The following is a 26,995-nucleotide window of genomic DNA, read 5'->3' as shown; positions in this document are numbered from 1 at the left end:
TGAAGGAAGTTTATAAAAAGATGTGACTCAGCAAAGAAAATAATCCCCGAGAAGTGCACTCTGAATAACATGTGTAGCACCCTTGGCAATTTTTAAATGCTAACATTTCTTGCAACACAACTTTGGATTCATAATATCTGAGAGACAAGAAGCCTATTTTATCTTCACAGTAGAGGGAGAGCTTTTTGAATTACCTTTCCCAAGTAGATTGAAGACTTAATTTAGTGATTTAACCACATCTTGTGTATTTTCTTTATTTTTCCCTCATTTCTCCAGTTGGTTTGAGGAAATTATAGTTGTTTTGCGAAAGAAGTTCATGTTACCTTTGGAAAAGTGGTGACATTTATAAGAAAGCCTCACTCTGGTAATAAATACTTCTCGAAGCCTTATATTTGTTTGGTGGCAGCTGTGATCAAAAGTGTAATAAAAATCAACAGAACATTTTGCTCAAATATCACTTGTTGATTATTATCCCACAGAGGTGAGTGAACAAAGGTCTTATTGGTCTGTTATACAGTTTCCAGGAAGTGATTTTCCACCCAGGACAAAAGTATGCTTTGTCTTCTTTTACTTCAGCTTTCTATTTAATTGATTCTTCTATGGTATATAAAGCTCTGATGTTAAAGTTAGTTACTTTTCTGGTTTATTTCTTCTTTTGTGGGTGGGGTGTGGAGAAAGACTATATGTTTTCCAGAATATTGATCCACCTAGTAAGGAGGTTTGGATGATGCTCTTGTTCAGTACTTATTTTCTTGATGAATAGTTAGTCATTCACTTTGTGGAATTTCTGTTATATTTTACTTACAATTTTCATCTGACTGTCAGAATATTTTTCTTATTATTTGCCCTAAAATGACATCTCTGTCCCAGATTACAAAAACTCTGTATTCACTCTTATTTCTCTTATACATTTTCCAATTTTCTTCCCTGATCAACAAAATGTCCGCGTGTTTATTTGATGCCTCCTTACTCACCATGTGAGTAGGTATTGAAGCACAGAGGAAAACATTGAATTCTTTTCTGAAGTCAATGCTCTATTTTTCAACCACTTTAACCCCCTTCTCTCTTTGTCGTTCTCTCTCTTTCCCATGATTCCCTTTCACTTTGGCTTTCTCTACCTCAGTGCTTAAATTTCTTCCAAATGTTCCCTACCATTCACATTATACATATTAAGTGCAGTAATTCTTTTGAAAGGAAAGTATGATCCCACATGCCTGTGTCTTGCATGAAGTATTCCAATAGTTCTGTGCTGCATAGAACAGCACCCAGACAGCTCATCTGACTGCAAGCCCATTGTGCCATTTCCCTACATGGAGTCTTTTCATAGCCACACCACCCACCACTGACCTGCTTCTAATCTCTGAATGTGGTACTCTTGCCTTCAGTATGTAGTTTTCATTTGGCAGAATGACACATACCACTCTCTTCTCCTGAATTTCCTCCCTTATCCTGAGCTACTGTCCGGTGGCATATTATCTCTTCACAATTACTTGGCACAGTCCATGGAGGTCAGTCAGGGCTTTGACACTTAGAGTTTCTGGACCTTGAATAGAATATTTTGTTTCTTGGTATTTTAGTTTTCTCATCTGTAAAACAAGTTAATAGTAATGCCAACTAACAGGCTATAAAAACTAAATGAATGAATAAGTACCATGAATGAATCATATAATTATGTAACAATTATAGCTAAATGTTCTCTACAAGATTTTTAATATCACATTTTACTTTAGAATTTTAGGTCAGCTTGAAGGTAATAACATATACATACTATGATGTTGGACAATAAATAGAAAAAAGCATTCCAACTGAAATATAAGTGATCTGAAGATTGCTAAATCGAACCTAGCATATTCTGTTCTCTTTAATTGTTTAGTATAATTAACACATAGGTTTTGAAATTTGAGATCAAAATAAAATGGATTGAAATGAATAAATGCTATATTGCGAAGGAAAGAAATGTAAAAGTTTGAATTGTATAATTACTTGTTTTTCAATCTCAAGTGAATATTTCAATCAGAATATTTCCTTCATTTACATATTGCAAGATAGTTATCCTATTCTGTTTTAAAGGACTAAGATAATGGAAATTTGACTTAATACAAGCTGTAATAGCTCATATAATTACTATATACTTAGTCTGAATATTCTAAAGACTGTTTCCTGAAGGACCAGTCACTTGGGTCTGAGGTTAGACTGATTCAAACCAGGCTTAACATCTAAGTGGACTCTGGAAGTAGGATAGAGTCAGAACTTTTAGTTCCACTCTAGAATATCTTGATTTCTAGTTGGTTCTTAGGCAAGATCATGCTTCTAACTAGTGCAATGGTCAATGCTATGAGTCCTAATGTTATAATACTCAAATTTTATGTTTGTGAACAGAATGTAATGTCTAGGTTTTATTGAAACTACATCTTAAAATAAAATCAGGCAGAAATTGGAGCAATACTTCAATAGTTAGGGCTTTTGCATGTGGCCAAGCCGGTTCAATCTCAGGCATTTCCAATGGTCCCCCAAACTTGCCAGGAATGATTCCTGAGTGCAGAGCCAGGGGAAAACCTTGAGTAGCACCAGATGTGGCCTCCCAAACCAATCAATCAATTGATAAATAAATAAATGCAATATAAAGTAACATAATGGGAGACTAACATCCAAGAATAGTAGAGGTAAGGGCCAGAAGGCTCACTCCACGGCTTGGAACCCAGCCTCATATGCTGGAGGAAAAGGCAGCTGGGATAGAGAAGAGACCACTATGTAAATGATGGTTGGAGAGATTGCTCAGGATGGGAATTGTGTGCTGAAAGTAGACTATGACCAAACATGATGGTCATTTAGGATCGTATTGCAAACCATAACATCCCAAAAGAGAGAGAGAGAGTAAAAGAGAATGTGCTGGCCACAGAGGCAGGGAGTGGGAGTGGGGGGAATACTGGGGACATTGGCGGTGGAGAATGAGCTCTGGTGCAGGGATAGGTGTTTGATCATTCTATGACTGAAACGTAATCATAAAAGTTTGTAAGTCTGTAACTGTATTTCATAGTGATTTTAAAAAATTAAAGGGATAAAAAGCAAAACAAAAAAAGAATAAAATCCTTGCAAACCACAAATAAATCAATTAATCACTGTATCACTATCATCCCATTGCTCATCGATTTGCTCAAGCGGGCACCAGTAACGTCTCCATTGTGAGACTTGTTGTTACTGTCTCTGGCATATCAAATATGCCTTTGTTAGCTTGCCAGGCTCTGCTGTGTGGGCGAGATACTCTCGGTAGCTTGCTGGGCTCTCCAAGAGAGGCAGAGTAATTGAACCTGGGTCGGCCACATGTAAGGCAAACACCCTACCCTCTATAAATAAATAAATATCATATTTTTTTAAAAAAGAAAGAAATGCAGGTTCCATTCTTGAAAATTAGCTGGTATGAAGAGAGGCTTCAAGAAATGTGAGTCAGCCCAACAACAATGGTGGTTCCCACCAGGACTCAAGACTCAGCACTGGTATGCACTGAATCACAATAGAATTGTGTTTTTGCTTTTTATTTTCAACTGTCTTCCCTGCAGCCACCAGAATATTCCAAGAGACCACAGGCGAGAATCACAAAAATGTGATTGGGGGCATGTCAGGTGACTTAGGACAACTAGTAGGATTGGGGACCATGGAAGAAAACAGATTGAAAGGGGTTCACAATTGGAAAAAGGCTGAGAAACACTTTTTCTCTGCAGTAGGTAATAGTGCTAGAACCTAATTTCTGTTAATAGTCGATCAAATCTAGACCATATTGGGACTCAAAAACTAAAAGGTGCAATAACTTTTGAGTAAGCCTGCTTTACCCAGCATAAAAGCAGAAATGCAGTGTTCTAAGCAAATCAGGTGTGATTACCCTTGAGTAGGCATGGAGAGAGATAGATTTGGAAATTGCAAAAACAAGAATTTCAATGGAAGCATAAAGAAGCTCCCTACTGTGAAAGGGTCACTATGCTTTAAGCAGTACTGTAATAACATCATCTGGCTAAATCACACAGTTTATAAAGTCCTTGTGTTATTACAAATGTTTGCAATGACATTAATTATTTACTTTAGTTTCCAAATAAGCATTTGTTATCTATAGATACATCTGCTTTCACAGTGGGTCTGAGGATGATTTGTCTCTTTGATTTGGAGCTTTTCAATTTGAGATGCATTATCAAAGTTGAAACATAAATTTTTTTATGTTTCAACTTTGATAATGTTTCATAAACATTTTTCTCTTTATGATATCTGGCAGTGTGTTTTAACAACAGTCAGTAAACATTTAATAGCTGTCTGTGGTATTTGTCAAGCATCGTAAGAGGTTATGTAGGACACAGAGAAAAACAAGATGTGGTCTTATGATCAAAGTATTTACCATTTTTCAATTGTGTGTGCATGTATTAATATGTTCATTTGTTTTGTAAACCATCGAATCACGATAGTTATACTTGATAAAATTTACTGTGATCAGCAATAATATACATATATCATTGACTGTCTACTATAGTTTAAATATTTATTTTTCCTCACTTCTACCTCTGATCATATCCTGGGCACCTTTTCTGTGAAACTGAGTCATACAATGGTGGCTATTCCTGAACATGAGACTCTTGATTCCAAGGAGGTTAACCTAAGATATAATTAGAACTCCAGTTTTCCATTTCTATATATTGTGTAAATAGCCAAACTTAAAAAAAATTAACACAATTGTGCTTTTTTGCACAGGGATAGATTTAACTGGGACTATAACCTTAAACTATGAAATCTTAGATTTACAAAACTTGATTTAGAGAAATCCTATTTATAGGAAATTTCCCAAAGGAGACAGAGTAGGTCCATCCCTTTCAATGACTTCATTTTAACTCTTGATTCAAACCAGAAAATCACACTTATTTCCATGGGTAAGTTGCTTATTTTCTCTTTTCTCTCTTTTTCATCTGGAGAAGAGAAAGGATTGAGATGGTTGTCCCAGAAGATTAGAATTTTAGATGTCAGTGAAGTTTCTGGGGTTCAAAATAAAACAAAAAGGCTTATATATACATAGCAGCACATCTGTCAGCCATCTTGATAGCAGACTAGCATTTAAGACAACCCTTAAATGTTTATCAAAATTCCTCAAAGAAAAGAAAACAAAAAAATAAGAGAAGAATTTGCCTGGTATGCATTTTATGGGCAGCTAGCATTCAAGTTATGGTAGTGACAAATATATCTAAAAGGCCAGACTCTAATTCATCTAATCATGTTTTTGGAAATCAGTTGACCCTCAAACTAAAAAATAAAAAAGGAACTGGTTCATTTTAGCAAGTAATGTAACAAGTAGTAGGGCTGTGTATAGCTGGTTCCTGGTATGGCTTTCAGAATTAATACCTGTAGCAAGAGAAGTTGGTTGTAGAAGTTGGTTTTAAGTTTCTTGGGGAGTGTGCCTAGCAGTGCTCAGGGATCACTCCTCTCTCTGTGTTCAGAAGTCACTTTTGGTGGAGTTTAGGGAATCATATGGAGTGCTGGGAATTTAATTCCATTCAGCTGTGTGTGAGGCAAGGGCCTTATCCACTTCACAATTGCTCCAGCCTCCCAGGAAAGAATTTTTAATATAATTTTATTGTCTATGTATTCAAAATATATTCATATGACTTAGACAGATGACAGAGGTTAATTTTAATTTTATGACTAGAGGACTAGACAATAAATTTGTCTTATGAATACATCTACAATGGTAAGCAGAATGAAAAACTGATCAGCTGAGACTTTTGGATATAAACAATGAAATAAAGGATCCATTCTGATCCCAGATTTGACAGCAGTGAGGCCATCAATATAACTTTTCTGTGCTATACTATAGGCTTCTATCCTGTGGTGGGGAAATACAAAATTTGAATTTCTTTGACTGTGTGTTGTTCCCTTACTATGCATTTTTACTCACCACATGTAAGAGAAATTCTGTATCTGTCCCTCTTCTGCTTGATTTCAGTCAGTATATGTCCTGTAGTTTTATTCACATAATCATAAATTGCATTTAATGTTTACTTATCACTGCATAGTACTGTAGATATACATAAATGTCTACAGTACTATATAAAATATACATATATTAAATATTAATATACTATATTACTATATACTATTATATAATTATAATATATAATATAAATTAATGTATTCTATACAATATATTAATATATGACATATTAATATATTATATATACCACAACTTCTTTATTCATTTATCTGTAGTTGGACCTTTGGGTTGTTTCTATATTCAAAATAACTTCAAAAGTTATTTTGAAGTTGTAGAGTCGGTGTCGTTCAGAGTTTCTGAATTCACAAAGCATGGTAATACCACCTGAAATAATTGATGCTTCAAAATTTTAATTTTCTTTTGAATAACTCTACTTAGAAATAATTTCTCTCAGTTGGTTTATTTCAATTTAGATAATGTTTTTCACATACACGTTATTGTACACATTTTGAGGGGAGGTTTCGGAATGCAGAATGTCAAAACCCAGATACTACAATCTGCAAAGGAGTTCCTTGTGCCTAATGGTCCTGAGCTCCAGAATGGCAACACAACCCAGACCTTGAGGACAGGATGTATTGATACACGTAAAGGGTCTATTCAGCAGTCCCTGCATAGGAATGCCCTAGCAAAAGACCCCAAGCTGTGGCATCTTGAAAAACCTTCTAAAATAAGATTTTCAAAAGCAGTAAGGGCATACTCCACTTGGAGGTTTGCTCTCATCCCAGTTTGGAGTGTATCACTGCTTCACTTTACCAGGAACAGAAAATAGAGCCATAAAGAGAAGATATTCACAACTCCTCTCTCTGGATAAGCCTTCATTCTCCCTGCAGTGTATCCCATTTCTTTATCTTTCTCCTCATCCATATTTCCAAAATAAAACATACTTCGTTGCCTGATGAGTACCGGATAGCGAAACTTCCATTTTGAGACTAAGGAGTGAGGCAGTTAGAAAATAGACTGTTCAACAGATGACTCGTTTCCAGACACCAACCTGGGAATGGAGGAAGCCAGCAAGAGATTCTCTAGGACAGAGAAGTCATAAATCGTTCAGGCCACCACAGTGCTTTCTCCTCCAGGTTGTCACAGCTTATTTTTGGCCCTGTGAGACAAGACCTAGATACTAATATATAGCAACTCAGTGAAATACTTTTTAGCAAGATACTAGCAACATCTGAGTATGGAGAAGAGATTATTCCCAGGTCTGATTCCAAGGCCCAAGTTACCTAGATATCTCAGAGCCAAGAGGGGATCCAAAATACCAAACAGAGCACAAGACTTGTTCTTTAACTCTAGGTCTTTCTGTTGTGCAGAAAATGCCTGCATGCCCCTTCTTTGCAAGCATCCTATTTCCCTCACAAATTGTTTGTATACCTATAATTCTCCTGGGAACTTCTTTCACAAGCCTTTGCACCTGCTCACCACCCCCAACACTTTGCTTTCCAGAATTTTATTTTCTAAACATAGACAAGAAACTAGATTGGTAGTTATAACTTGAGTGTCCACATTGGGAAGGAGTTCTGTGGACTTGATGAGACCCAGTCTCCCCAAACACTTCACTAGTCAAGTCTGATGTCCACACTGGAAGTGTAGGCGGGCACTCTGTATATGTTTTTAATTGAGTCAGGTGAGATACACAGTTACAAATCACAAAGCTATTCATGATCATGTTTCAGTCATACAATGTTCCACACACATCCCTTCACCAGTGTACAATTCCCACCATCAATGATCCCAGTTCCCCTCCTGCGACTACCCCCAACTCCAAGGCTGCCACTATGGGCCTGGCTCAGGCGCTGGGGGAGAAGGTATCTGGGATAGAGAAGGAATCACAAAGGCAATGGCAGTTTGAAATGATCACTTTGATTAGAACAACAGGCTCTCTGTTGATTCAGGGGTCTGGGAGGCCTATATTCTGATTACTAAGCTTTGAAGTGAATAAGGGTGTACACATACTCTTTCAAATAAACATTTTGTCTGGGCAATAGAAGCCAAGAAGTGGTACTGCTGAGTTTTACGGTAATTCTAGTTTTATTTATTTATTTGTTTATTTATTTATTTTTGAGAAATCACTGTACTGCTTTCCATAGAGATTGGACCAGATGACATTGCCACCAGCGATGGATAAGGTTTCCTTTCTACCACATTCCCACCAATACTCATCGTTTTCAATATTTTTAAAGAGGTGATATATCAATGAGATGATATATCAGATGATATATTACATATGTGGGAAGTCTAATTTCTGAAAAATCATTCCACCAACCTAAAACTTTTCACAAGGTAATAAAATTTTAAAAAGCTGTCGTCATAGAATAAGCATCAACTAGAATGTGATGTACATCACGACAGGAAGAAACCCCCCCTTCCTTATCCCATGCAGACACAACCCATTACAGGCTTTCAATTCATTCTCAAGCAAGAGGATTTATCAGTACCATTTATTACACATTGTTCAAACACCTGGTAATTGGAGCTGCATCCATGCTTGTTAATTGTATTTAAACAGGGACATATAAAATCCCTTTACCTTTATGATAGTAAGTTTGGTAACTTAAAGCCAGATTTTAGGTACATTTTGGTTTGTATCCTCCCTCAGAAACTAGAACAGGACCAGAGTGATAGTACACTGGGTAGGGCATCCTATCTCTGGCACATCCTGTGGTACCCAGAGCACTACTGGGAACACTATTTCAAAGTGTAGAGTAAGGAGGGAGCCCTGAACACTGCTGGGTGTATCCCCCAAAGAAAAAGAAGACAAAGAAAACTAAAAGATATGCGTGCTCTCTCTCTCTCGGAGGTTGACATTTAAAGAAAAGGGTCTTAAGTCCTTGAGAAAGACTTTCCAGGTGGTCCATAAAGCTGATGAAATGCCAGCAAGCTTCTAACACACATTTTAGACAGATGAGTCCTATTTTCAGTGATGAGTTTTCCAAAGTTAATGCTCAAAGAACAAGGGCACAGGGTGATCTCTTCCCTTTATTTTCATAAGAGAATTGATCGTCTTCTTTTTAATATCCATTTATCCTTACAGATGGTTGATAAGGGAGGAACAAACTTATGCCCGAGTCTGACTCTGAAGCAGCAAAACAAAAACAACAAATTCTACTTATTAAAATTCTGTAAGGGCTCTGTTGAAGATATTAAATGCTATGGCCTCCAAATTTTATGTTGTACTGTACCTGCAATCTCTATTCAATTATGTAAAAGGAGCTTAAATCTTTTACAATTTCGTTATGTGGTATAGTTTAGGTGGTAACGATAAGGTTTAAGTTTACGGTTGCTATATGTAAAACCACAGCACCCCACCACTGCCAACGTTCTCGACCACCACCCCTCTATCATTTCTAGTCTGATCTTTTTCCTCTCTTCTCTCCACAATGCTTGGTAATTAGTTTTGTATTCTAAGGCCAAACATCTGTCATCATTTGGTACTGTCTATTCCTGTGTTTATCTCTCTATTCTACACATGAGTGAGATCAAGAGTATCTGTCCTTCTCTCTCTGATTTACTTTGCTTAAAAGGATTGCCTCCAGTTCCATTCACCTGTAGAAAATTCATGGTTTATTCTTAGAGCTGCATAGTAATCTATTGTGTATGTGTGTGTATATGTCTATATGTACAGTGTGCATATATATGTGCATATATTTATTTATATATGTATATAAATATATATACACACGTGATATATACATTAGATACCACAACTTCTTTATTCATTCAGTCATTATTGGACATTTGGATTGTTTTAATATCCTGACTACTGCACTAAGTGCTACAATTAAAATAATTTGTACATACCTCTTAATATTTTAATTCTTATATATTTTACTATTTGGATAATAATTCTTATACTAGGTCTTTTATTTTTACATAAAAGTTAATAGCTCTAGAAATGAGTAAAATGCATTTTAAATATTTCAGGAAAATATGAAGCAATAAATTGATTATGATGTTTTCTGTAAATTACTTTTTGTTCTAGATATGTGAATTCTGATACATACTTGTAAAAATATATGTGGATCATGTTTTCATTGTCAGAAAGGAGTATGTAAATCTTTTTAAATTAAAAGCAATTTTTAGAAATTTTCTAAATATTCATTAAAGTAATGTTTTTTATAACACTGGATTAAATACCGACAACACTATCACTGTCACTGTCACTGTCATCCCATTGCTCATTGATTTGCTTGAGTGGGCATCAGTAATGTCTCCATTGTGAGACTTGTTTTTGGCATATTGAATACACCACGGGTCACTTGCTAGGCTCTGCCATGTGGGCGAGATAGCTTGCCCACATGGTAGCTTGCCCAGCTCTCTGAGAGGGGTGGATGAATCAAACCTGGGTTGGCCACATGCATGGCAAATGCCCTACAAGCTGCGCTATCACTCCAGCCCTAACACTATATCACTTATTATTTTGGTTTCTGCGGCCCTGTGGATTATTCCTGAGTCTAAATTCAGGGATCATTACTGACCACATGGGATGCCAGAAACCCAACCCAATCCAGGTTAGCCACATGCAAGGCAAGCATCCTACTATCATTCTGGCTCTAGCCTTATATCACTTATTTAATGTTAACTGAAACAAAAACAAAAAATTGAATGTGATGCCTTAAAATTATGCTTTTACTGTGTCTTAAGTGTTTTCTTATTTATATTTTGTTATATCTAAAATAATGTTTTTCAGTTGGCAATGAAATAAAATAATGAGGCTTAACTACTAGGCAGATGATAAGGCTTTTTGTTTAATACTGATCTTAACCTTTATTAAATGTCAGCCTTTATTCATCCCAAATATTTAGTTCTTTATCAACCATGCTATTGCCCCCTCCTCCAAAGTAAGCAAACAAAAATCATAAAATGTCTTAAGTCTAGATTCCTCTTATCATAGCATAAAACATGATTTCAAATCAGTTGCTGAATTGAATTGCCCAACATTACTTTTCAAGCTAGAGTTCAATTCATTACTTCATAGGTGAAAAGAAAAATTTCGTTTTCAGTGGTTCAAGATAGGGTTAATTGAATGAAGCAATTAAAAGTGTTTTTTGCTTAGCTACTTTTCCATTACTCCCCCTAGGGGAAGAAATAATCATCATCAGTCTTCTCTGTCATTCCCTTGCTCTTTGATTTACTCAAGCAGGCAATAGTGATATCTCTATTCCTCCCAGCCCTGAGATTTTAGCAGCCTCTCTTTACTCATCTTTCCCAATGATTGGAGTCTCTTTCAGGGTCAGGGGAATGACACCTATCATTACTGGTTTTGGCATATCAAATATGCCATGGGTAGCTTGCCAGACTCTGCCCGTGCAGGCGGGATACTCTGGGTAGCTTGCTGGGCTCTCTGAAAGGGATATATATATATATATACATATATATATATGTATATATATACACACACAGAAATACACACACACACACACACACACACACAGAGTCTCTTGCCCGAACGCCTGGCTGTCTTCCCCAGTGCCCCTCGGAGGGGATAGGCTCCAGCTTCCCTCCCCACCCCGAGCAGAGTTCCCAGCGGCCAAAGACCACTGGAACCTAGCCACAGCCATGCTCGAGGCCCCTCTCCACACATCCAGACAGGCCTAATGCATGAAGGTACCCACAGAGGAACCCCGGTGTGTGTAATCCCATCAACGGCCAACATCCAGAGACTTAAAAGCAAGCTCCCAGAAGCGATATCTTATAACCTACTTCTCCCTCTGGGAGAAACTAGCAAGCTTCTGGGAGTTTCCTGCCCACATGGGACAGCCTCACAAGCTTCCCATGGTGTATTCATATGCTAAAGCTTGCAACAAGCTGGATCTCATTCCCCTGACCCTGAAAGAGCCTCCAGTGCGACATCTTTGGGAGGGCCGAGTCGAGAGAGACTTCTAAGATCTCAGGGAAAGGACGAATGGAAAGGTTACTGAGCCTGCTCGAGAAATCGATGATTAATGAGATTTCGTGATCGTGATTGTGATATATACACACACACCTACATATATATGTGTATACACATATATGTGTGTATATATACACATACACATAGCATATATGCACATGCATATACATATATACATATACACATATACACGTATATATGTATATGTACATCTATATACATGTATGCACATATATATGTATGCATATAGATATAGATATATATATACATATACCTCTCGGGGAGCCCGGCAAGCTACCAAGAGTATTTTGCCCGCACAGCAGAGACTGGCAAGCTACCCATGGCGTATTTGGTATGCCAGAAACAATAACAATAATGGGCCTCATTCCCCTGAATGAGGATTGACCCTGAAAGAGCCCCCAATATGGCAGAGTTAAAAAGGATGAGCAAGGAGAGGCTGATAAAATCTCAGGTCCAAACTAGGTTGCCAGAACGAAGAACTAAAATGATTGTCTGTACTTTCAATGCACGTACACTAGCATCGGAAGCATCCATCAAGGACCTTATAGTGGAAGCATAGTAGATCAAGTATGACATCATTGGTCTGACTGAGAGGAGAGGGCATCGACCACATCATGTCACTTTTGAGACTGGAGAAGAATTGTTCCTTAGAACATGCAACAGTAGAGGTGTTGGTGGTGTTGGTGTCCTTGTCAAGACAAACTTGGCCATGAGCATTGATTCATTTGAATGCCTAACAACCCAAATCAGACACTTATGCTTGAATAGATATGGCTCATTGCCAACAGTTTCTATCTTCGTCTGTTATGCACCAACATACAACTACGATGATGAAGAAATTGAGAAGTTCTACATGGAGCTGGAAAAGTTCTGTAAAGAAGACCACACCTACTACAAGATCACTGTCGGTGATTTCAATGCCAAGATAGGACTGAGAAGGTCGCCTGAAGAACTCCACATTGGGATGCATGGCCTAGAATGGAACAAACAGGGTGAAAGACTGTAAGAGTTCATCATGAAATTGACACATCATATTCAATCGACAGTTTTGCCTAATTAATGTCACTGTTGTCACCAAATTCCAAATGGGATTGGATCACCGTCTCCTTCAAGCAAAATTCTACTTCATGGAGTGGGAAGAAAGGACTGCAAAGTTTAAGAAGACAACTCCCAGAATGACCACCAACTAGGAGCACTTTGGCACTATTGTGGCAACATGGGAAGATGCCCTCATTGACGGCATGGATGAGGAATATGATCAACTTGTTCAATTCCTCCATGATTGAGTGAGGAACGCTGAGAGAGAGAAAGCCACAAAAAGATACCTGTCTTCAGAAACTCTCGAGCTCATTTGCCAATGTGGCTTAGTGCGAGCCTCAGGCAGTCAAAAGCTAACATCCAAGCTTGCAAAGAAGGGCAGAGAAGCGATAAAGGAGGACCTCAAAGAGAGAAGAACAGCAGTGTTGGCCGATGTGGCAGAAGCTGGGAAACATATTCGCAATGCCCACCTGTCCTTTGCCAACTACAAGACCAGAATGACTACCCTCCAATGTCCTGATGGATCTATCACATCTTCCAGAAGGGCAATGGAGAATATTATCCATGACTTCTACTCAACTCTCTTCGATAGCCACATCCACCTGCCCACATACCAAATTCCGCAAGATGGATATATTATTCCCAATGTTCTCCCTCCCAAAATCCAACATGCCATTTCATTGGTAAAGAAGCGAACAGCACCCAGCCCAAACAAAGTCATGCCCGAACCCTTGAAGAATCTGCTGTTAGTACTCATCAATACACTGGATCAACTCTTCACATGCTACCTGTCTGAATGTAAGGTTCTGTTCCAATGGAAAACCAGCAGGACTGTTTTGCTATGCAAGAAGGGAGACATCCAGGACATCGGCAGCTATCGCCTGATCTGCCTGTTGTCCGTCGTCTACAAGCTGTTCACTCGAGTCATCCTGAACCGAATAGGCAGAAGACTAAATGAAGGACAAACGTGAGCAAGTCAGGTTCTGAAAAGGATTCAGCACGATCGACCATATCTACATGGTGACCAAGCTCATTGAGGTTTCTTAGGAGTTCAACATGCCGCTCTGTCTAACATTCATCAATTTAAATAAGGCCTTCAATTCTGTTGAGACTGAAACGGTAACCGAAGCCCTAGCCAAACACGGTGTTCAAACTCAGTAAATCAGGATCCTCCATGAGTTTTATTACAGATTCACCACCAAGATCTCATCATTCTACAAGGAAGTGATCATTGACGTTAAGAGAATGGTTTGGCAATGCGATACCATTTCACTGAAAGTCTTCAGTGCCACCCTCAAGAACAGCATGTGATGACTGGAATGGGAAGGGATGGGAGTGAAGATAGATGGTCAGCAAGTACACCGCCTCTGCTTTGCTGATGACATCATTCTAATTACACCAAACATTAGCCAAGAGGCATGAATGCTGGCTGACTTCACGCATGAGTGTGGAAAAGTTGGACTGCAGCTGAATTTCACAAAGACAATGTTCATGAAAAATGGACTAGTTTCTGATGTTCCATTTGCTCTCAACACAATGAACATCTCCAAATGCAGCAGTTCTATGTACTAAGTTGAGAACTCAACATGATGAACGACCTGGCACCTGAGCTACGCAAGAGGAAGAGAGCAACGTGGAATTCCTTCAAGAGTGTCGAAGAAATAGCTAGGAGGATGAAGAACCTTTGGCTCTGGGTACTTCTCTTCGACTTCATCGTTCTTTCTGCTCTAACATATGCCTCAGAGACCTGGGCCCTACAAAAACAGGATGAGAACACTATTCAGGTCTCCCAAAGAAGAATCAAAAGAGGTAGTATCACTCTTCACTCAAGTGAGAGACGGAATCCGGAGTTCTGACCTCCATCAACATTGAGAATCAGGAATGCTGTCCCATTTGCCAAGGAGTCGAAAATCATATAGGCTGAACACGTAATGTGATTTGAAGATGACTGCTGTATTAGAGCCGTTACGGACTGGATATCACAGAAGTCAAATTACTGTGTGGTCGCCCACCTATGAGATGGTCAGACTTCTTCGTCAAAACCCTGAATGAACGGTTTTAGGCTCTTCCTGTTCCTGGAGTGAGCAGATATCTTTGGGCATGTGACATGGACAAATGGAGATGTTACTGGCGCCCATTTGAACAAATGAAAGATCAATGGGATGACAAGTGATACAAGTGATAATGTATTGCATGATAAAGACAGACAACTGTGATTTTAAGTACAGTGATCATGTGTGCTAAGCAGAGCAGCGCTGGCCTCTTCAAAGGGAATCTGTTGACTTTGAGGACCTGATGCAGCATTAATGGACAGTGCTGCTGCATCCCTATCCACAATCCCTTTCTATTCTAGGGCTACTGCCTTCCCCTTAGCTGGCTATATCATTCCCCGAAATGTAACTGCCAGACAGATGAAGTCAAGTGAACTTATCCAACCCAGCCTTTATGAAACTGAACACTGAAAAAAAAACAGCTAATGAAACTCTTGCTCCTTTCACCAAATTTATTGATTTGATACATAATCTATATCAGAAGAATGATTCTAATAAGTGATTATCCATACAATCTCTATATGTTTATATTTATAGGGTTAGACTGTCTGGAATTAATAAGACAAATTTAACTCCATGTAAACGAATAGTAGTAGATAATAGAAGCCAAAAACTTCTAGTATAAAAGAAAATATCGAAGATGAGGAAATTTAGTTAAAAATATTTACTCTGATAGAATGTGACATAATATCATTACTGAAAGGAAATGGCCATAATTCAAAGCGACAACTCATCAATGCTACATTCCCAAATGTCAGTAGAGAAAAAAGAAGGTGCCATGTTCTTCTCTAGGCCACTTTCCCTTCTCTGCTCTCGCTCAAGGTAAAGACAGAATCATATGGCAAGGTCTGTAGTTCAATTCTGATCTTGATATGGGCATTGAACAAGAGAAACAAAGCACCAGAGACTCAAAAACTGCAGAATCAATGGCTAAGTAGGGCTGTGTGTGAGGCATAAATGTGATCTCTGTCTCTAGGAGAAAGAGCTGAACTGTTGAGATTAAGAGGGAGCTAGGGCAAAATGAGTGTGGGAGCACCATTACCACCTCATTTTGAGTCTTAGACCTAGAACATTAGCAGATCAGCAGCCATGACATAAAGCAGTAGGAGCTCTGAATCTAGATGCCTCTGAAGCTTTAAAAAGAAAAGGAGAAAATGTAATTTAGTCATGTTCTCCTTTTCTTTCTAATAGTAAATGTCACCATTAATTTTATTTTCCTGAAGCACCAACATTCGATAGCTAATAATATAAGCAATTTAAAATAACTTCAATTATGTAACATTGATTAAGTGCTGTGTATTTTATATGCCAAACCACTTTATATATCTAAATATAGATTTTCACCATAATCCTTTATGTTCATTTTACAGAGAATAAAACTGAGAACCCAAAACAATTGTGACCAAGGTCTTACAGTATTTGAAGTTAAGCCGTAGTTGCTTGATGTTTTCATTGTTTATTTATCTTTGTCATGCTAAAATATACATTGTGTCTGACTTGTAAATGGTAATGTGTCATCAGAAGAATTTAAGCAAAATGTATGTAAGAATCTGTAAAAATTTTGCTCATTTGTGGGGAAAGGTTGGGCCATCTGGCAGTGCTTAGAGCTATTTCTAGCTCTGTATTCAGGGTCACTTCCGGTGACACATGGTGGAACATATGTGGTGGCCAGGATCATACTGAAGTTGGAGAGAAGTAAGGAAGCTCCCTAACCCATGTGCTGTCTCTCAGATAAGTAAGGATATATTTATGTATTTTTTAAATGTATTTTGTTTGGGGGCACATTTATCAGTGCTAAGGGTGAATTGCTGGTTCTGTGCTCAGGGATCATTTCTGGCAGGACCCAGGGTATGGGGTAACTGGAATCAAACCTGTATTATATATAACACAAGCTCTCTAACCACTGCACTATGGATAGAGCCCCTGTAAAGATATACATTCAGACAGAATTCTAACATAAACTATAGGTCTGACTGGCCTCTAAAGTTTCTTTCGAACATGACGTTCTTTACTTGTAAGAACAATTATGTAAGATTGAAGAGAAGTGAGTAATTCAGCTCCTGGCAACACTGAGGCAAACACAGCACACTTCGTCTCAGCTCTTCCTGAACCCATTGACCAAAGTGTGGAATCAAATTTGGACATGGAGAAATTTTGCAGCAATCCATTTAGTCTTCCAGAAAGAGGAAGTCAGCTTTTTCCTTTTGTGGATTTGAGCCATAGCAGCTTACCCACAGACTGTCTCCATGGTAGTGCTTGGTGGAGCCCGCCCTAAGACAGACCACCTGTGGCAACTAAAAGCAGGTCGTGTCCACCCAAACCACACAGCTCAGAATGAACTGTTCTCTCTTCAGACCCTGCACTTCCTCCCCTTAGACAGCCTCCTATCTCAAGTAAAGATTACAAAATTCAAATGCAATATTTTGCCTTCTCCAGTCAGGATGTTGGGAATGACCATCTTGTACATTAAAAAGGCAAATACTATGATTCGTAACTATTACTCCAAATGCAAAGTCTTCCTCTATTGAGAATGGCCCAACAATAAATATGGTATATAAAATGTGTTTTCTTCCCCTGGGACTCGATGCCAGACTGTTTTCACTTGGGGCGCCCAGAGGGGGCCTCGTGAGAACCCTCTTTGCCCCAAGGGACCAAGCCCCAGCAGCTGACCTCTACTGCCCAACCGCTGCTATGCTCCAGGCTGCATTCCAACATATTATAAGACACTTTCTACCCATTTTTCATAATTACCACACTATATTTGATAGAGTTCAGACAGTAGGAAACAAATCATAGAGAGTAATGTATATATGTACATATATATATCAATATATCACTTCATCACTTGATCACTTGACATCCCATTACTCATAGGTTTGCTCAAGTGGGTGCCAGTAATATCTCCATTCATCCCTGTTGCTTGCTAGTGTGGCCCAATGGCATCTGCTCTCTCCAGGAACACGAAAAGCCTCAAACCATTCATTCAGGGTCAACAGGCAGATTGGGCGATAGTTGCCAATGTCTTGGATATCTCCCTTCTTGTACAACAGAATGGTCCTGCTGGTTTTCCATTGGAATGGAAACTTGCATTCAGACAGGTAGCGTGTGAAGAGTGGAGCCAGTGTATTGATGAGTACTGGCGACAGATTCTTCAGGTGTCCGGGTCTGACTTTGTCTGGACCGGGTGCTGTACGCATCTTTACCGAAGAAATGGCATGTCATATTTTGGAACAGAGGATGTTGGGAATGACATATCCATCCTGCAGAATTTGGTATGTGGGCAGGTGGACATGGCTGTCGAAGAGATCTGAGTAGAAGTCATAAATAATCCTCTCCATTGCCTTTCTGGAAGATCTGATAGATCCATCAGGACGTTGGAGGACAGTCATCTTGGTCTTGAGGTTGGCAAAGGACAGGCGCGCGTTGCAAATACTTTTCCTGGCTTCTGCCACATTGGCCAACATGGCTGCTCTTCTGTCTTTGAGGTCTTTCTTTATTGCTTCTCTGCACAGCTTTGCGAGCTTGGATATTAGCTTGTGGTTGCCTGAGGCTCGTGCCAAACCACGTTGACGAATGAGCTTGAGAGTTTCTGAGAACAGGCGTCTGTTTGTGGCTTTCCCACTCTCGGCATTCTTCACGCAGTCATGGAGGTGCTGAACCAGTTGATTGTATTCCTCATAGATGTTGTCAATGATGGCATCTTCCCACATTGCTGCAATAGTGCCAAAAAGCTCCCAGTTGGTGGTCATTCTGGGAGTTCTCTTCTTAAACTTAAACTTCACATACCTTTCTCCCAGCTCTGTGAAGTAGAATTTTGCATTAAAGAGACGGTGGTCTGATCCTGTTTGGAATTTTGGGACAATAGCGACATCGGTCAGGCAAAACCTTCGATTTAACATGAAGTGGTTAATTTCATTGTGGAACTGTTCACCAGGAGACTCCCATGTCCAAAGTTTAGATTTGGCCTCTGGAACTGTGAGTTATCATGGATGGTCTTGGTCAACATGACGAACTCAGTCTCTCACCCTGTTAGTTCCATTCTGGGCCATGGGACCTAATGTGGAGTTCTTCTGGTGTCCTTCTCGGTCCTATCTTGACATTAAAACCATCAACAATGATCTTGTAGGTGTGGTCTTCTTTATAGAACTTCTCCAGCTCCATGTAGAACTTCTCAGTTTCTTCTTCATCGTAGTTGGATGTTGGTGCATAGACAACAAAGATAGAAACTTCGGGCAGTGAGCCACATCTATTCAAGCGTAATCATCTGATTCAGGTTGTTAGGCATTCAAATGAATCAATGCTCATGGCCAAGTTTATGTTGACAAGGACACCAACGCCACTGATGCCTTTGTTGTCACATATTCCGAGGAACAGTTCTTCTCCAGTGTCAAAAATGGCGTGATATGTTCAATGCCTTCTCATTTTGTTCAGACCAATGATGCCGTACTTGTTCTTCTCTGCTTGCGCCATCAGGTCCTCGATGGATGCTTCCGATACCAGCGTACATGCATTGAAAGTACAGACAGTCTTATTAGTCTTTCTTCATTTTGGCTGTCTAGATCGTTCCTTAGGTTTTATCAGCCTCTCCTTGCTTGTCCTTCTTAATGCTGCCGTATTGGGGACACTTTTGGTGTCAGGCAAATGAGGCTGGCCCATTGTTGTTTTTGGTATATCAGATACGCCATGGGTAGCTTGCCAGGCTGTGTCATGTGGGCTGGGTTCTCTTGGTATCTTTCCAGGCTCTCTTAGAGGGATGGAGGCCTCCAATTGCCCTTACAGGTTTTCCCATAGTTCACACCATATTTGAAGCCTAAAATTATGGAAAATGGGTATTAAGTGTCTTATGCTGGTGCAGAAAGTGGCCTGGAGCATGGCGGTGGCTGGGTAGTGGAGGTAGTGGAGGTCTGCCGGTGAGGAATTTATCTGGCTCTGGTAGGGTGGGTCATCTGGGTTTGATCCCTGGGGTGGGACGCTGGAGATTGGAGGAGGCAGACAGACGATCTTGTTTCTGGGTCTTGTTGAGCCTGGACCTCCACTATCCAGCTACCGCCACGCTCCAGGCCACTTTCTGGACACTGGTGCTGAACCTAACACATGAGTGAAGCCTCACAGAACGAGGTAAAGCAGAACTTTGCGACCTTGGACTCCAGGCAATACATTACATAATAAGAAAACAACTATGAAAGCAAAAATAAAACCAAAATGAGTCTACTAAAAAGGTTTGTTTTTTATAGAATACTATGACCAAATATTAATTTATATATTTGGGATGTACATATACTTAAATTTTATATGTCTCCACCAATATGTCTACTCTTTTCTCTTATTTTTCAGAAATGAAGTTGGAGCAAAAGCTGATAACGCAGGCTTCACTGAAGATATTTGTAATGCTGGTGCTAATCAGTTGCTAGATTTAACCTTTCTATTGTCTGCAGTATTCGAGTTCCCTTTATAACTGCAGTGCAGCAGTGGAACTAAATAAAAAAATATTCTGCAGGCATATAGCATCTCAGTACTCTACTAATACCCAGCATAGGCGAAATTTACCTACAGTTTTTGCACCATTATTAGAGCCTTTAATGCCTTCTATTAAGCTGACAGCAATACTAACATGCCCCTATATTTAGCTGCAAATAAAGAAGATACATGGACAAATAGAAGAATGGTCATGACTATTTTTTAATACCTAATTTTATTTGATGCATATATTATTTACTGACTCAGGTTTTAGTCCTTGTTTGCCTTGTGTTTTTTTTTTTGCATGCAAATTAAAAACAAAAAAAAATGCATTTAAAAAATATGAGTCCTCACCTGCCTTCAGGGAAGGCTAATTTTTGGGATTTCATTGAGGAGAGAGCTTGAACGTATGACAGGTGATTTTTCACATTATACATACTGCTGCTCTGTATTGTTGATGTTCAGAATTGCCAGGATCTACCCTGTACATGGGCAACTTGGTGATGTGAATCTTCGTCTTGCTAGAATATGTGTGATATCACTGTCTCTGACTCATTTTCCATGATTCTTGTGAAAGCTAATTCAAAGTCAATTATAGCTACTTCAGAGCTCATAATCTTGTGTGCAACTAAATTCATGAAGCATACTCACTGAGATTGGTAGTCCAAGCAGCCGAGTCTCCGACACACCCATTTCCCACCCTTCTGGTTCTGCTCCATTTCTGTGCCAGCAGCCATCGCTCTTAGCCTTTGCCTTCACCAAGTATTTCCCTTCTTTTAGCCCTTTGCCCTGCTGAGAAGTGTAGACTATGTACAATTAGAATCCACAATTACAACCTGGCAAATCTGGAAGGCACTGTGATAGCACTTTAGGGAAGTCACTTCAGTGTTGTTTTTTTTTCTTGCACATGACTATGAGCCACATTCCTTATAGAGAGAGATTTGTGAGCCAGATATACCTTTTGCCAGTGGTCTTCAAACACTGTTCCACTAACTGGCTCCAGTCCACAGGTGATGAAAGGTTGAAAGCTACTGGTCGACCACTTGATTCTAACTGCTGGTCCATGGGCTGGTATTCAGGACAGTTTCCAGTTTCAGGTTTATAAAGGTTTAACACTGCCCTAGATCACTACATCATCGCCCCATTACCCTGCCCAGGGCAGAGCAGAGAAAGATAGCTACAGAAAGTAACCAGACTTCATTCACCAAGAATCTTGCAATGCTCCGTCTTCATCATTTGGTACCTGGAAATCTAAACTTCCATCAGTGATGAGGAGCAGAGGAGTTTCAGTTCAAATACTCTATGCTTATTTTTCTTCTTCCAAACAAAATCTACTTCTCTCTTTACTTGTTTAGTTGTAAGAAGAATCACTTTAGTGTGTTACTAATAGTCTCAATTATTCACTGTGCTTTTACCAAGTGCCAGCACCATAGAAATATTTCACAAGCATTTAATTTAACCTTCACAATGAGCCTGTGAGGTAAGTAATATTATCAATATTTTATGTGTGCGAGAACAGTTCCAAGAAAGAAAATCAAGCTAGTAAATAGTATAGGCAGAATTCAAAATCTAGGAAATCTGATTCTGAGAGGAAACCATTATTTAATCATTTGGTTATTTATTCATTCATTCATTCATTCATTCATTCATTCATTCATGTTAGAACTTGGTTTTCAAAGCTTGAGTTAACCATTCTCCCAGGTCATGGCAGACAGTTGTCATAAATTGAGATAAGACTCTTCTTGTATATTTATTTATTATACACACATCCTTAAAGTTTTAGCATATTTTCTTTGAAAATGTTTGTTTTGAAGATGTACATAAATTTTGCCTGCATGCAAATTCAGAAATTATAACTGAAATTGCTGTTTACATTGTTAATTTTGGGCAGGACGTTTGCCTTGCATGCCGCCAACCTGGGTTCGATTCCTCTACCCCTTTTGGAAAAACCTGCAAGCTACCTAGAGTATCTCGCCCGCATGGCAGATCTTGGCAAGCTATCTGTGGAATATTCAATCTGCCAGAAATAGTAACAAGTCTCACAATGGAAACGTTACTGGTACCTGCTGGAGCAAATCGATGAGCAAAGGGATGACAGTGATACAGTGATTGTTAATTTTACTCTGTCATGTTTTTAAATTCTGTGAAAATTATGTTCAGTGAAAGCCTGTTGGATTATTTTCTCCCTCCTCACATTTCATTTCACCTACTCTTCTGACCTGTCTTTCAAATCTTCCCTCTACCAGAGAAGGTTGTGATATGCATTATTTATGCATTGTCTTGTGGAACTTTGTGAAAATTTCCATGGAATTTATATGTAAGATTATAATTTTGAAATCACAAATATGCAAGTACTTAACTTGACTGTTTTCCCACATTCTTGTTCTCTGAAAAAGTTGCATCTAACTTTTATTTAAAGACATTGGTATTCCTTTCCCCACTCCAGTGCTCAGTATCCTGGAATAAGTTCCTCTCTATCTTTCAATATCTGACTTTGAAACATCTAGCTGTACTCTCATTGAAGGCAACTTTCAACAAAAGAAATTTAAACATGTGATCTTATTCATCCTAGTTTTTCAGTTCTAAACAGAAACTTTTATACCCTCTGATTCTTCATGTTTTTTTCTTTTTGTCAGTTAGGCATTATTCTTTTTATACTATTGATGTAAAATGAGAACCTGCATCATTACTTAATTGAGTTCAGAAGGTAGTGAGGAATGAATCCAACACAGGTCTTTTGACTTTTCTGCTGTTATTTCTACCAAGACAACTAACCTCTGAATGCCATGATCTAATCCACTTGTTCAAGTTCTTCAGTGAAAGTCAGAGATTTAAGCCGAGTACAGGATGAAGCAAGTGTCTTCAGTGAAAGAACATGGAGAATTAAATACTTGCTCAGTTGTGTCAGTACCAGCCTTCTGAGGCTGAGACATTTAGGAGCACAATGGATGTGATTAAAAACAGTAAGAATGGACAATGTTGAATAAATGTATTAGACAGCATCTGGGATTACCTGATAAGCAGATTCTGGGTCAGGAATTGACTATGGAATATCAGGAAAGGAACATTCACAGTTCACAAGTGAGGAAGTGAGCAAGAGAGAAGAAGAAACCAATTAAGATACAAAATATCCAGAGAGATAGCATATCAGGTAGGACACTTGCCTTGCACATGGCCAACTTGTATTTCATTTCCAGCTTCTCTTCTCAACCATGCCAGGAGTGATGCCTAGCACAGAGCCAGGAGTAAAACTTGAGCAACAGTGAGTGTGTTCCCTCAAAAAAAAAAAAAAAGAAGAAAGAAAGAAAGCCAATGCCACAACAATGAGCAACTCAAACTCATGGATGGAATATCCCAGGATACAAAGTTGAATATGTTTTAATTTAGAGGAATGGAAATAGGAGTAGTCATTTGAAAGTTTGACAATCAACATTTATATAATAGAATCTTTTCTTTGTAAAACTTTGCTTCTCATGATGTATCTTAACACATAGTGTTTTCTTATAAAAGAAGCTATTGTTTTCTTATAAAATTTTAATTTTGAATAAAAGAAGAGTCCATTGAATGCTCTTCCTTATAGGCTCTAAAGTGAAGTGCAGAAGAAAGTGTCAATTGACTCTTAAAATAATAAGGGCATATTCTCAGAATTTCATTACTTGGTTAAGGAGAGATTATGTGCAGGAACAAATATCTTTCCTTAACTAGATTTCTAAGAGTTCCACATTTGAGGCAATCTTTATCTATAGAAATTAAATAAACTGACAGGATAACTTGGTTTGCAAGAATAAAAGATTGGTTTACTTAGAGAAAATGCAGAGGCTTCAGAAAAATCAAATCACAATTAGAAAATATTGTTGAATTTGCATAAAATAAATATTACATTTTGGAACTTTTGACATTGCTGTGGTAAGTTGTAAAACTGAACATGTTCCCCTTATGCTTTAGGATTGTATTATTCTCAATTTACTTGACTAGAAATATCATTGTTTATTTATTGTATACTTTAATAAATCCAGTGTAATTTAATCTTGTAAAGGTTTTCTGACAGATTCATTTGGAGTTGCTTGGCATCACATAAAACCTGACTCAAAATTTTCTTTACCTAAAAATTCTAGACATAAATTTAAAACAAAAAATTTTATAACAGTAAAGGGATCTTGATAAATAATGTAAAATTTTAAATACAGGAGACTGTAGATAGTGACTTCAGAAATACATAATATTTCTAGCATAAACACATTGAAAGAGATTCACTAAAAAGAAAAAAATATGCATAAGATTTAACCATGCAGTGAAAGAAGCAAAACGTGGGATAGTAATGGTAATGGACTAGAAAATATTTTTTACAAGACTTACGAGGAAATAAATAAGTCAATTCACTCAAGAGAATAGATATTTCAGCAATTTCACCAACTACATATTTTGGGTTATAGTCCAGAATCTTATGTTTTTATCAATAGACAAGAAAAAAATTTGAAAACTTGTAGGGGATTCTAAAAGACAGCAGGATAATCTGATCCCCCACCCCAACTAATGAACAGATCAAGTATAGCTGAATCCTTTGGCTCAGAGCCAGAGCAATAGTATAGCACACAGGCCCTTGTCTCTTGTGCCTCTGACTGGGCTCTAATTCCTGGCAAGCACACGGTCTGCTAAATATCACCAAGAATGACCCCTGCATACAAAACCAGGAGTAAGCTCTGAGCACTGCCAGGTGTGGCATTCCCCACTCCTAGAATAAAGACCTTTTACTTTAATAATTTATATTAAAGAAAGAAAATAATTTGAAGAATATGTGGTAGGTCATGCTCTGAATTCCCCTAAACTGATTTCAGTTAAAAAAATCATCTAATGTTTTTATAATCGGGGGATGCACATCACCAAGAATGTAAACACTTTGTTATTAATCACATTCTCTGTTAATAATTATAAGGGAAAATTTATTTATTAGCATTTATTTTTCCACAAAATAGTATTTTCCTCAGAGCGTGAGCATTTAAATCTTTTTCTTTATGTTCCTAGTACTGTCAGCAATCACAGATTTTAATTAACAGAAAAAGAACTGGATTTCTCAACAAAAATGAACTATAATAATTTATACTCAAGGACCAATCCTAAATTTAGATGAACAGGAATTTTAGAATATTGCATCTTTAGTGTTTTTAAAATGAGTCAAGCTAGCCTGCATTTTATTGCTGGAGCCAGGAGGCAGTGCTGCTCAGGCCTTGAGGTGCAGGTAAGGGGGTGGGGGCCCACCAGACCACACCATGGGGCAATTCTTGGGGACTTCCAGAGCCATGGCAGACTATGTGGTTCAAAGGAAAAAAATGGTAAGGGGTATGCAGCACACACGCCCTAGACCCTATACTAATCCTTCAGCTTTAATTATTTTTAATGTTTTAAAATTGATCAGAGAATGATGTTTGCTTTGAAAAGCATATGCTCCTGCACACACTTACTCCTCAAGCTGTTAGCTATTACTGAGAACATGGGTAGCAAGAAGCCTGGCACATGGATCCGTCTTAAGTAAAAACTTGTTATGTATTTCTGAGTGGTCATCACTACTGGTACCTTGTACCAGAATAAATAAGGGCTTTTTAAAAAAGGAGTTTTCTAGTTATTTTCATATCAATTGAATCTGAATATACAGATCAGATCATTTGAATGAGAACTCAGAAATCTGCTTTTAGTGGATGGTGAGTACCCCTAAAAAGAAATAGATCTGCTTTTGATAAGACATGGGATAATATCAGAGTATTAACACACTTTGAGAATAATAGATTATCAAATCAGTTTGATAACTAAGCTGGGAGAGTAGTGGTTCTATATATTTATGATAAATATGTGATATATTTATAATGGAATTATTTTACAGGTGGTAGGAGGGAATGATTGAACAGATATTAAATATTTTCATCAATCAAGTAAAGGTGGATGATGTATTTAAACAAAACAAACTTAGACCAAGTAAGTGATAGCACAGGCATATCAGTGCCATTTTATAGAGGAAAAGCATGACTCTCACTGTATAGGTTGTAAATATGTTATTTATTGAGAATAAAAGTCAAGGCAAATGTACAGGACAAAAAGTCAAGATGAATAAAGGAACAGTTTATATTCATTTATTTTCCTTCCATACACTAATAGAGACTAAAGAATGAGAGGACAGTGTACATTATGAACTCTGAAATTTCAAAGATCAGAGATGGATTAATCCATATCACTTCATACTTAAAATAAAATTTAATTTCAAAAGGTATAGAAGGTGAGAATTATGACCTTGTTCACAGTGAGAAGTGAGCTGAAGCTGAGGATTAAATTATGACGCTAGTAATAAGAATTGAATTTTAGGGTTTGAGTGATGGAGCTGGGGCATTTTCCTCCCATACAGCCAAGTTGAGTTTGATCCCTGACATTCTGTATGGTCCCCTGAACACTGTAAGGAGTAATCTTAAGCACAGAGCCAGGAGTAACCCCTGAGCAACTCTGAGTGTAGCCCAAAGTCCTAAGAAGAAA

General features: G+C 38.3%; 1 protein-coding gene across 1 annotated transcript in view; it reads left to right on the top strand.

The window, feature by feature from the left end:
• The window catches only part of MLIP (muscular LMNA interacting protein), a 178,608-nt gene extending 156,105 nt beyond the window's left edge, over window positions 1–22,503 (top strand). Inside the window, exon 13 of the mRNA XM_055123001.1 lies at window positions 20,357–22,503. Coding sequence (XP_054978976.1) covers window positions 20,357–20,362 — 6 coding nt within the window. The 3' untranslated portion in view covers window positions 20,363–22,503. The remainder of the gene's footprint in view (window positions 1–20,356) is intronic.
• The last annotated feature ends 4,492 nt before the right edge of the window (window positions 22,504–26,995 follow it).

Source organism: Sorex araneus, chromosome X (genome assembly GCF_027595985.1).
Source record: "Sorex araneus isolate mSorAra2 chromosome X, mSorAra2.pri, whole genome shotgun sequence".
Lineage (NCBI taxonomy): Eukaryota > Metazoa > Chordata > Mammalia > Eulipotyphla > Soricidae > Sorex > Sorex araneus.
Note: the sequence above shows the minus strand (reverse complement) of the source record. Positions and strands in the feature narration are given on the sequence as shown.